We start from the raw sequence: 13,560 nt of genomic DNA on the forward strand, positions 1-13,560 counted from the left end.
TATGTTATGTGGACATGTGTCCGGAAATGCTTACTTTCCATGTTAGAGCTCATTTTATTACTTCTTTTCAAATCACATTAATCATGGAATGGAAACACACAGCAACGGAACGTACCAGCGTCACTTCAAACACGTTGTTACAGGAAATGTTCAAAATGTCCTCCGTTAGTGAGGATACATGCATCCACCCTCCGTCACATGGAATCCCTGACGCGCTGATGCAGCCCTGGAGAATGGCGTATTGTATCACAGCCGCCCACAATACGAACACGAAGAGTCTCTACATTTGGTACCGGGGTTGCGTAGACAAGAGCTTTCAAATACCTCCATAAATGAAAGTCAAGAGGGTTGAGGTCAGGAGAGCGTGGAGGCCATGGAATTGGTCCGCCTCTACCAATCCACCAGTCACCGAATCTGTTGTTGAGAAGTGTACGAACATTTCGACTGAAATGTGCAGGAGCTCCATCGTGCATGACCACACATGTTGTGTCGTACTTGTAAAGGCACATATTCTAGCAGCACAGGTAGAGTATCCCGTATGGAATCATGGCGGTGAACCGAGGAAGTACAGTACACACTGACGAAACTAAAATGAGCTCTAACAAGGAAATTGAGCATTTCCGGACACATGTCCACATAACATCTTTTCTTTATTTGTGTGTGAGGAATGTTTCCTGAAAGTTTGGCCATACCTTTTTGTAACACCCTGTATATGGATCTGATTCAGAATTGTGGGCATTCCTCTGAGGACTGTGAGGAATGTGCTAGGAACAGGGCATTCCTGATCCTTTGTAAAGTACAATAATAATAAAGGACATAACACAGTTATGGGTAATACAATAAATGAACACAGTGCAATCAATATTTTATTGGCACTCTCCATACAGTTATTTGATATAATTCACCCCCCCCTCCACCCTTTCCACTTCTTTGAAGAGGCCTGCATCTTTCTTAACTCTTTTCTGAAGTTTCTGAAGGCAGTTTAAATCTATCTTTCCAACTAGAAGAAAATATGTATTTTGTGACCAAATGTGTTTCATTTGACTGAAATAAATCATCATCTCAGTCAAATGAAATGCTTCTGGTGACAAAATACGCATTTTCATCTAGTTTGAAAGGTAGATTTAAACTGCTTCAGAAACTTCAGAAGAGAGTTAAGAAACAATGTTGGTCTTATTTACTGCACTTAACAGCCAATTTCTTCTCATGTCAAGAAATGTCGTCCGCTTGCACATTTTTAAGGTATTCCATCATTAGGCAGCACTGTTTTCCACTTAATCCCACACTCCTTTGCCAGAATTATACATTTCTTGATGTGAAACACAACATGAAATCAGACAGCATTTCCTCATGTGAACAAAAATCGGACATAAGATACCATAAGTAAAATCAACATATTTTGTAATGAACTGTTTTTAGATCAAGAAAGTGATACAAATGTAAACTGTTTCTTTACAGGTCACTTAAATTGTTTACTTTCAATCAAACAAAACACTTTTGGTTACAAGATACACATTGTGTTGTAGTTGCAAAGATTTAAAATAAGTTCAGTAATTATTAAGCAATTACAGACAATTTGGTCCCACAAATGAAGAATTTCTTTTCTGAAATTTTATTTCAAACTTTGTATCTTAGATTTTATTATACTTTAGTCCACTGTTGGAATACCACATAAAAGATATTCAATCATCTCTTTGTAAGACTGATTTTTTTTACATTCTTGTTTGTCTAAGTTAATGTTCCATGTGTCAGTTTCCTAAAAGAATGTATTCTACGGCAGAGGTAGAAATCTTTCAATGCTGTCATTGGTCCACTCTTTCACTATACTTGCTGTCACATGAAAATTCATGGAATTCTTTAACGTTGCCCACCAAAAAAATCTGCACTTGTGACAAGCTGGAGAGGCAGGGTCTCCAGTTCTCAGAGCTGCATGTACAGGCCTGCAGGTCATGTCTCCACTGACACACAGTGTCTGGAAATTTTGCAGAACTCATCAGAAACATCTATGACCTGCCCCTAAATACTGTTCATGTATGGCCAGCTAAAATAGACACAACAAAGCTAAAACAGAAGCAAGTATGTTGGGATTCTTGCTGTTCATTCTGTATATTAACAACAAGACAATGCATTGATGGTAACATTTTCTGCAGCTTTGTGATCTATAACAAGAGTGCTGCACACACATTTTGTCAAATATCAATAAGATCTGTACGTGGCAAAATACTGTATGTCCAGTACCATAAAATTACATAGTCAGAAAACTTACAAACAAAGCATCCTATGCCAAAATACCAGCAAATATTATTCAGGATACTAAATTTCCACAGAAACTCCAAGACTGATTGGTGCAAAGGAATTTGTCATGTTACAGAGTACCTATTAAATTAAACTTTAATATATTGTTCTGTATAGTCAGTCTGAGCAACACAGTGTAATGAAAATTGTTGCTTCTCTGCAAATAAGTTATACTTCTGATAAACACAATCTCCTGAAGCACCACACCAAATGGCCTGTAAGTAGCCACTAAACAATGGAGTTTGGCCAGGCGGTGATGGTACCCATTACAGTTCCATTGACACAAATATCCAAGTGTAACACTTTGTAGGGATATGAAACGGAATGATCACATAGGTTCAGTCATGGGTAAATCAGGTGGTAGACATTGGTTTCTTGGTAGAATACTGGGAAAGTGCAATCAGTCTACAAAGGAGACAGCTTACAAATCAGTCATGCAACTGGTTCTAGAATATTGTTCAAGTGTGTGGGACCCATACCAGACAGGACTAACAAAGGACATTTAATGTACAGAGAGAAGGGAAGCACGAATGGGCACAGGTTTGTTTAATACATGGGAGAATGTCACAGAGATATTGAAGAAACTTAACTAGAAGACTCTTGAAGATAGACAAAAGGGGTGTGGCAAACCAGGGTATCTGCATCAGATGGCAAATTCAAAGGGTGCCAAACTCACATTTTTAAAGAAAGAAATCTTGTTTCACAAAATGCCTAGTCTCCAGTGAATGTTGGTCTATCAATTATTCATATGATTTTGAAATGTATCCCTGTTGTTTTTTGAACACATTCTAGGTTGATTTCTGAATGAATCATCAGTTTATTTTTTAATGCATGCATAGTGTCTCTGGGAGAGGAATCCCCATCACATCAAGAAATAAAAAACTTTCCTGCAGACAAAAGGGGACAGAGATATACGAGCTGAGCCAATCAACCTGAATGGGTGAAACCCAATATCTGTTTGTTTAAGGAGTCGATTGGGTGTGCAAATGATAAGTGTTGTTATAATTACTAGTGAAACCCAAAGATTCAGACTACCTGGGTGGAAATAAATGACTAACAAGTATAGCACCTAAGAAAGATTACATATTATCTTCTCGGTGTATCAAAGAAATTTTGACAGAAAATTTTTGCCAGATTGCTACACTACAAAGTGTCAGTTGTACAGCCCCTAGTTACCAGCCACATAAGTTCTATTCTCGGAATAGGCATGGAAAACGCATTATACGAACATATAACAACATCTAACCAGAGAATGAATGTGGGACAACTAAACCAGTGATTTTGGCAAGGTTCGTAGCATTAACTGCAGACTGAGTTTTGATAGCGCAAGAAATAGTTGCAGAATTAATTATAAGATTGATTGTTAGAATGAGGAAGGAGTCACTTATGACCGTGCCACTAAAGCAGAGCTATTAAACACGGTTTTCAGAAACTCCTTCCGCAAAGAAGATGAACTAAATATTCCTGAATCCCAATCAACAACTGCCAAGATGAGAAACATAGAAGTAGACATACTCCGTGTAGCAAAGCAGCTTAAATCACTTAATAAAGGCAAGGGCTCCGGTCCAGATTGTATACCAGTCAGGTTCCTTTCAGAGTATGCTGATACAATAGCTCCATATTTAGCAATTACATACAACTGCTCACTCACAGAAAGATCCATACCTAAAGACTGGAAAATTGCTCAAGTTACACCAATACCCAGAAAGGGAAATAGGAGTAATCTGCTGAATTACAGGCCCATATCACTAACGTCGATTTGCAGTAGGGTTTTGGAACATGAATTACCTCCAAGAAAACGATTTATTGACACACAGTCAGCATGGATTCAGAAAATACTGTTCTTGTGAAATACAGCTAGCTCTTTATATTCATAAAGTAATGAGTGCTATCGACAGGGGATTTTTAATCGTTACCATATTTTTAGATTTCCAGAAGGCTTTTGACATTGTTCCTCACAAGTGTCTTCTAACCAAACTGTGTGCCTATGGAATATCGCCTCAGTTGTGCGACTGGATGCATGATTTCCGGTCAGAAAGGCCCGAATTTGTAGTAATAGACGGAAAGTCAGAGTAAAACAGAAGTAATATCCGGCATCCAACACGGAAGTGTTATAGGCCCTCTATTGTTCCTGATCTATATTAACAGCATAGGAGACAATCTGAGTAGCCATCTTAGATTGTTTGCAGATGATGCTGTCATTTACCGTCTTGTAAAGTCATCAGATGACCAAAATGAATTGCAAAATGATTTAGATAAGATATGTGTATGGTGTGAAAAGTGGAAATTGACCCTGAATAAATAAAAGTGTGAAGTCATTCACATGAGTATTAAAAGAAATCTACTAAAATTCAATTATGTGATAAGTCACACAAATCTCATAGCTTTAAATTCAACTAAATACTTAGGGATTATAATTACAAATAATCTAAATTGGAATGATCACATAGATAATGTTATGGGTAGAGCAAACTAAAGACTGTGATTCATAGGCAGAACACTTACAAGGTGCAACAGGTCTACTGAAGAGGCTGCTTACACCATGTTTATCCACCCTATTCTGGAGTATTGTTGTGCGATGTGGGATCCACATCAGGTGGGACTGACAGACAACATCGAAAAAGTCAAAAGAAGGGCAGCTTGTGTTGTATTATCACAAAATAGGGAGATAGTGCCACAGGCATGATAAATGAACTGGAGTGGCAACAAAGGTGTTCTTCATTGTGACGGATCTTCTCACGAAAATTCAATCACCAGTCTTCTCCTCTGATTGCAAAAACATTCTGTTGGCACCCACCTACATAGGGAGAAATGATCATCATGATAAATAAGAGAAGTCATGCTTCGCACACAAAAATTTAAGTGCTCATCTTTCGTGCGCGCCGTTTGAGAGTGGAATGAACCCTCTGCCAAGCACTTTATTGTGGATAGCATAATCATGCAGATGTAGATGGAACGGAGACATCATACAAATTAAATAGAAGAATTTGACGATTCCAAATTTAGATACAAATTTTGTACTACTACTACCACCACCACCACCACTTTTCAATATCACGCTTGAGAAAATGGAGAATATGAATGAACTGTGAAACTATTTCTTAACATAAAACATTTTGCTTGTAGTAGGTATAATAGGCATTTGATATTGGTATTTTGTGAATTACACTTTGTCGTATTAGTTATTTAAGTGACGCAGATAAAAATGACCATTTGTGCCAAAACAGTCTCACTTATTTGGCTTGTGTTACAACTGCTGCAATGTTAGAAAGGCCCATTTCATTTTATCAACAATCAGTGACAAAATAGATGTAATCAAATCAAGAAACCACACCAGTCTTGTGTACTATCCTTATTAACAGCTTTTCAGTATCAGACAATGACATTTTGATTTTTCATGTAGCAAAACATTTCCATGAACTTCAATGAGGTAACAAGTGTTCTTTGCAGAAAGGAAAGCACACTGAGTAAAGTAGCAAGATGAAAAACAAAAAATGCTAAGACCTAAGGACTGAAGAAATATGTACTGTCTTGCTTATCTCTTGTCTTTACTGGTTTTATGTCTCCTTATTTAATTTTACATCACAAAAAGAGAAAGTTATTAGTTAATATGCAAAGAAGAGTGCAAATTTTCTGAAGATTTCTTACTCTCCCAGTCACAAACAACCCCACACAGTGTTAATGGTGAGGTTTTCTTTTTTTAAGGGGATAGGATGTCCAGCTGACTGGGAGAAACACCACAGAATGTTTTCATTTCCACTGTCCCGAATGTAAGTTTGTAGGCTTCCATTACAAAATATACACATGTGAATTCAACAAAGTGAAATACAGTGACGTGTGATAGAAGAATGCTGTTTGAAGAGGCATGCCACCACACTTTGGCACACTTAAGACCAAATAACACATCTGACATTTCCTTTAACATACGTGTTTTATACATCAAACTCTTCAGAAAGATGTGAGCTACAAAATAAACATATTTCTGAAAAATGGATCTTTCTTTTTTACTTTTTGACATCCTATCTCAAACACTCACTTGGGAGGGGGTACTATCAATTTTTTGCCCTGGCTCGGAAATACTGTTGATTATGGGCTGCTAGGAATATGCTACATCCCCCTACATAGGGATCCTAAGGATAAGATTAGAATAATTACTGCATGCACAGAGGCATTCAAACAGCCATTCTTCCCATGCTCTATATGTGAATGGAACAGAAAGATACCCTCACAATTGGTACAATAGGACGTACACTCTGCCGTGCACCTCAGGATGATTTGCAGAGTATAGATGTAGACATGAATGTAGAAGGAACATCAGATTAGAATCAGAGAAGGCACAAATTACTTTGCTGCCGAGTTGTGGTACAACTGAATGTGTGATTCTTCATCAGTTAATTGGCTAGGTCTCAAGGGAGGTGGGGGGCCACACTGACTTGAGCAGCAGAACTTAGTTAAACTTTCAAGTTTTCCTTCTATTCCCTGCAAAGTTTCAGTTCTGTGCGGATTTGTCTATCTTGACTTTTGGAGCAGAAGATGAAGTTCTCATCTATTGTCCACAGCCTGTTGCTCTCAGCCACCTGATGGCAGAATGCTGGTCTGTTCCATCTTACGATAGGGGCATCCCGACAGGTGTCGTCTTTCCTTGAGATTCCGAAGAGGATGAGACGCCTCCAGCTGCACCAATGAAATTCTTACCACCGATGCTTTGGATTTGGGGGCTGAAGGAGCAGTTGTCCCCTCCTGCACTGACATCTGGCTAGGGCCAAGAGTTCCTGTTTGAGACAATGTCAAAGAACCAAGTGTGGATATTGACACAATGTTTGCAGAATTTGATGTCATATTGACTGGACGTAGCCACTCAAACTTTTTCTTGATAAGACTTCATATTCTTGGATCTTCTTCTTCCACTTAAAAACTGAACATGTAGGTGAACAACAGGGATGGTGTTCTGGACAGTTTATATGTGTAAGGAGTTGTTCATAAAGTTTATATGTGTAGGGAGTTGTTCATAAAGTTATAGGGAGTTGTTCATAAAGTCTGCCCTCATGAGTAGCACTTTTGAACATCTCATAAGTAGCCTCATTAGTACAATGAGAGGATATGCGTCCAAATCTATGGCACCTAAAATGTCCAATAGGAGGATGAAAATAGTGTTTGATTTAACACCCATAAATCCTGCCCTTAAGTTTCTTAGGTAAAACACTTCCAGCAAAGACAAGAATAAAAGTTCCAGTGTACACTCTATTATCCTTTGGTCCTATCTGGGTGCGACAAACAAAATGTAACCCATGTTGCTCTAGGTTGGGGTGGGGGGTCAAGTGACCCCCGACATAACTACTTTCTCAGAATACTTATGTTCTCATAATCCCAAAGATACTTGTGTTTCATTTTGTTCTGAACAACAACTGCTGCCTCAAATAATGATGTATGCAATTGTAATGTAACTTTTCCGTTGTATTTCATGTGCAGCTCTCGTTACTTGCCACATCAGTGAGTGGATCAATCAATTGTCGTTTTTTTGTAGGTTTTATTTGGCAAATCCAGATTTTGGCTAGTGCCTAGCCATTATCAATGTACTATTTTCTAGTCTCTATACATGCCAGTTCCCTGTTGTTCAGGCGTCAGTCACGTGCACACAATGAATTTATACAGAAAAGTTAATAATAAAATATAATTCTCATCTCTGGTAACAGCAATTGCATAACACAGGTTTAGTCTATCTGTCACTGTGCTGACTATAGTTATATGAACACAAACTAAATAATTTCCTCTGAAAATTAATCTTCCGTTTTGATGTACCATTAGAAGAACAGTTCCAAACTAACAGTACTCAGTTAAATATGTATGCAGGGTGTCTGTGTCCATATACCATAATTCAATTCACCGATCTGTTTCTACTGAAGACTAACACTGTCTGTCTATTTGTCAATCTTTCTATCTCACTTGATGACTTTGAGACTCAATGTTCTGCATGAACTCCATAGCAAGACTCAGACTGGCTTAAAACCTGCAATGGACAATTTCTGCTTGTACACATTTACTTAAGCGTGCATCTCTTCGCGGTGACATTGCCGCTCCAGGAGACGTGATTCTTGTGGGCAGAGTGTCTGAGTTGAGTGCTTTGATGTTCCTGCTACACACGGGTGTCCAGGGTACTTCTGGTAACAACTGTCAAACTTTTTTTGTGGGATATCTGAGAACACCACAGGGGCAAAGACTAGTATCACGTACCACTAACAGCTTCTTTTGTTACAAGCATGTATTTCCTCAGCTGAGTTTTAGTTGCATTTTTGGAGGCTTAATTTTATCAGGGATAAAATGACAACAGAAAGATGCAACAAATGTATCAGACCCCTTTTGTATGATGATGAGAAGTCATCATGAACTCAATGCATTCATGCTGATAAGTCTGTTCTCATTTCTGAATATGGTACAAGTTTGCACAAATCTATCTCCAGTTTTATTTGCCTGGTAAAAATAACACAGCTGATATTCAACACAAACTTGACAAGGACGGATTCAAATTTTTGGCAGCTGCAGTCGTGGATTCCAAATAATTTGCAATGCCTTTCCACACCTGGATCAGGAAAAACTCTACTCAAACAAACAGCCATTGGGAAAGTAATTGTTCCTTGCCTCACTGAAAACATTTCTAAACCAAGGTGGAAATGTGACAGCAAACTCCTAGGCATCCTTCCAGCTCACCAAGAAACTTCAATAGAAGAAAACATTGCTGGTGGGGACAATGAACAAGATTCACTGGAATATCTTCAACTGTATCACAAAAAAGGGGAAAAGTGAAGAAGATGGATGTTGTGGAGATGCGCTTACATTGTACCAAGTTGCACACTGCATTCTGAAGTAGCAGTGAGCAAAGAATGAAAGAAAAAACCTGGAATTGTTACCTTTTATAACAATACAAAGTATGGTGTGGACACTGTAGATCAAATCAATCAAACACTCAACCAAAGTTGCTTGCAGCAGATGGCCAATGCATTTCTCTTGTAACATCCTTGCCATGGCAGCAACAAAAAATGGATCATCTACATTAAAATAATTGAAAATAATTTGCACGTAAAGCATTTGTTCCACAGTTGGTAAATGAACTAACAAATGGAGAACAACAAAGAGTGAGGCAGGAGCAAGGAAGCTAATCCAATTAAGAAGTTTCTATAGGACCTAACAAATTGAAAAAACGAAAAATGTCTCAAATTGTATAAGCAAAGTGTCCAATTATATCAGAGAGAAATGCAAAAAGCTGTATGCAGAAAACATAGATGGAAAGTACCTACCTATGCCCAACATTAAACATGGAAGAAAAGCAACTATGCTCAACATTAAATTTCACTGTTTCAAAACATTGCAATAACTGAATAACTGTTAGGAACTTTATAGATTGGTCACTGAATGGAAAATATATTGGTCCAACTTCATTCGTGTTGTGGATCTATAATGCATAGCTGTCTCATTAGGGGTCAAACGACCCCTTCCTAATGTTTTGGGAGTGTTACCGTTTCCACTGTTCTAATGTTAATTAAGATCAAATCAAAGGTACTAAGCTTCAAAATTAAAACTACCGCATTTAACTAGCTATGGATGGTTCAAATGACTAAGCATTATGGGACTTAATATCTGTCATCAGTCCGCTAGATTTGTAACTATATAAAAAAAAAATCTCATTTTGCTCGTGTTCGTTGTATTTGTTCTAGGCGGACGTCGAAAGACACCCGTTTCAGTTCGTTGTTGATCCATTAACTCAGTTTTTTTTATTACAGAGGGCAGCTGGCCCTCTGACCGAACACGCTGAGCTACCGTGCCGGCTGTAACTACTTAAACCTAATTAACCTACGGACACCATACACATCCATCGCCAAGGCAGGATTAGAGCCTGCGACCTTAGAAGCAGCGTGGTTCTGGACTGAAACGCCTAGAACTGCTCGGCCACATCGGGCAGCCTAGCTAAGGAACTTAGGATTTTTATTACTGTACAAAAACTTACAAGTTTAGTAGTGTAGCCCACAAACTTGTCTGTAATAGGTGACTTATTATAGAAGACAGAGTACCAAAATGACCAATTACGCATGTAGGCCTACAAGAATTAAAGAGTCTGTGCTTGATTATGTTAAAAGCCGGTGGAGTATACAAGAATAACATATACGAAAATGAACATTAAAAGAATTCTTTTTTTTCCGACTTTAATTGCACACTATTTCCTGAATTCCTCACCCCATCCGCCAAAATCAACAGGAACCTGACATCCCCAATGAAACTGCACACGCTGTTGTCATTCAACGATACAAAAACTTAAAGTGTTATAAATCTAGCAGAATGAAATAGTTACAGCTAATCAATCGAGTAACTTTTCAGCGTTTGTCAACATCAGCTTACGTCTTTATCCACAGAGCCAGTCGTTACATTATAAAGAATCACGAACAATACTTACTTGCTTCAGAAGAGCGTTGCAGATCAGTTGCAATTTATCTACTGTTATATCTATTGGAAGGTCCAGCAGATTTCCCAGAACCTCGCCGGTTTCAGATTTAAATCTGGTTAAAATCATACGTGTCTCACTATTTGGCTCCATTTGTATTTAAAAAGTTTACAAATTACACTTACAATATTACAAATCAGTTTGCAATTATACTGTCACAACCTAAGTTATTTCTCAAACTTGTGAAATTATTCTGGCGACACAAGTTGCGTCAAAAGTGTCACCCCGCACCTATCTCCACATGCAAAACAAACCGACACACGTGCTTCTGTTGACAACACATTACCAAAGTACATAACTGTAAAGCTACTACTGGACTTCTGCACTACCCAGCGAGTTTCAAAATTCATTGCAACATGCAAGTACCACGCAACTCGGGGGACTACTGAAGAAGGGTGGTTCGTTTGAGCAGTTGCCAGCGGGTTCGTGCGCATGAGCAGTGCCTTCTCTCGCTTCTGGCTACTTGAAGCGCGGCTGTATGTTGTATGAAGAATAGCAGCAAGTAGCCAGATGCTACCCCAAGCTGCCAGATTAGTGCATGCGGCCAGTGAGAGGGAGGAGGAGGAGGTGTCCTTCTTCACGTGACCCATGTAAATGTTTTGTGATATTGCCGGTCTCTTCGTTTACAGCTCCCACGTCAAATGAAAACAAAACAAATATCTGTAGCCGGGAGCTATCAAGAGAATTAATATACATTCTCATAAACATGAAAGGCCAAAATAAGTTAGCAGTGTCAATTTTATATTATATCCACATTATTAGAAACCACCCATTAATGTCTTATTTCATTGAATTGAATGGAATTTTATTGTCGTTTAGCTATTACAGCAATTGACAAAGTCAAGTTACATATATATACAAGTTATATAGCATATGTAGATGGGTTGAAGATCAATATGTCACTATTGGTGTTCCATAAAACACAATATATAAAATGAAATAATATGAAAACATTGTATCATATATTATTCAGTTAAAGAAATTATGCAGCACTCTCCAAACCGGTACCACTATGATATTTTACAGCCATAAAATTCCTGAAGTGAGTAGCAAGGATTTGCAGCTAACCAACTGAATAATTTGTCTTTAAATAGATCAAATGGAGCTTCTGCCCATTCTAGTGCCAGTTTGTTAACATCTTCATACCCATCACTTCATAACTGTTCAGTGACTTGGATAATCTGTAGTGAGGTATGTCGATATGGCTACTATTTCTGGTTCCATGAGAGTGTACATCTCCTCTACGTTGGTATTCTGATAAGTTGCTCTTTACATGCAGTAGAGCAACGTAAATACACATGTTTATAACAGTTAATATTTTTAAGTTGATAAACAGTGGTTTGCAGTGGGCCAGTTTATCACTGTTCCTGATAATTCGAATTACTTTCTTCTGAAGTACCGAAATGTCCTGAAGGTGTGAGCTACTGCCCCATATTAAAATCCCATAAGATATAATGCTTTTTTTTAAAAAAAAAAAAGAAAAACAAAGTAGGCTGATCTTACATAGAGTGCAGGTACATGTTTTTTTTTTAAATTCCTTAACAAATGCACCACTCTAGACAGCCTTGCACTAATGTATTTAATGTGTGGCTCCCAAGTTAATTTACTATCTATAAGAATACCTAAGAAATTAACACTATCCATGAAGTCTTCTACTGGCAGACCTATTAAACTAATTACAATCTTTTGAGTTTTACTCTCATTGTGTAGGAACCCATTAGCTCGAAACCAGACTGATGCCTGTGATATTTTGTCATTTCCCACAGTTTGGAGCATGTCCATGTCTGAGCAGATTTTGGAAAAAAAGTGGGATCATCTGCATAGAGAATGGAGTGAGTATTTATGTAAGATGGTAGATCGTTTGTCATTAGGATAAATAGCAGAGGTCCTAATACTGAACCTTGTGCCAAATCGCACTTAACTTCAGTTAGCTGTGATCACTGTTTACCAATACAAACAATTTATTTAGAGTTGTTCAGGAAAGATTCGGAAATGTTGTCAGCTTCACTGTTTGTGATTCCTTAATAAACTAGTTTGTTGAGGAGTGAAATATGCTCCACACAATCGAAGGCTTTGCTAAAAGGTAGCCTAAGCAAGATTTTTTCGTTCATAAGCATTAAGCACGTTTTTGATCAGGGAGTAAATGGCATTGGCTGTGGATTTGCCCTTCCTAAAGCCAAATTGTACCGCAGTAATAATGTTATTGCATGTCAGATAATCAGACAACTGAGAGATGATGATGGATTCCAAAACTTCAGATAAAATAGGTGACAGAGACATTGGGCGATAGCTAGATGGGCAGTTTTTGTCTCTTTTCTTGTAAATGGGCACTACCCTGGATAATTTTAACACATCTGGGAATATTCCTTGAATTAGACATTTGTTTATACATTTAGTAAGAGCATATACTATGTGCCCAATTATCTTTTTTAACATATTACAAGAAATACTGTATATGTCTTCATTATCAGAGGACCTGAAATTATTTACAATAGTTAAAATAACATCTGGTGTGACATCTGTTAAAAGGAATTTATCTTTCAGGCTGTAGTCTACATTATGATATTTAATGAGATCAATTACAGTTTCTTGCGGGCTCCCAATGCTTTCCCTAATTTGGTTAACAGATTTTATACAGTAGTTATTAAATTCATCTGCTGAAATTTTTACCTCAGCTTTCTGCTTGCTTTTGGCAACTGAATTTATTGTAGTCCATGCTTTTTTTTAATTTATTTTCTGATGCCTCAATGTTGACTAGGTTATGTTGCTTTTGG

The 13,560-nt window shown here is 37.8% G+C and overlaps 1 protein-coding gene across 1 annotated transcript in view; it reads right to left on the reverse strand.

Moving 5' to 3' along the window:
• Nucleotides 1-11,241, reverse strand: part of LOC126272872 (notchless protein homolog 1) — a 72,887-nt gene extending 61,646 nt beyond the window's left edge. Inside the window, exon 1 of the mRNA XM_049976100.1 lies at nt 10,739-11,241. Coding sequence (XP_049832057.1) covers nt 10,739-10,879 — 141 coding nt within the window. The 5' untranslated portion in view covers nt 10,880-11,241. The remainder of the gene's footprint in view (nt 1-10,738) is intronic.
• Between the last annotated feature and the right edge of the window lie 2,319 nt (nt 11,242-13,560).

The sequence above is a fragment of the Schistocerca gregaria genome, chromosome 1 (assembly GCF_023897955.1).
Source record: "Schistocerca gregaria isolate iqSchGreg1 chromosome 1, iqSchGreg1.2, whole genome shotgun sequence".
In the NCBI taxonomy this organism is placed as follows: domain Eukaryota; kingdom Metazoa; phylum Arthropoda; class Insecta; order Orthoptera; family Acrididae; genus Schistocerca; species Schistocerca gregaria.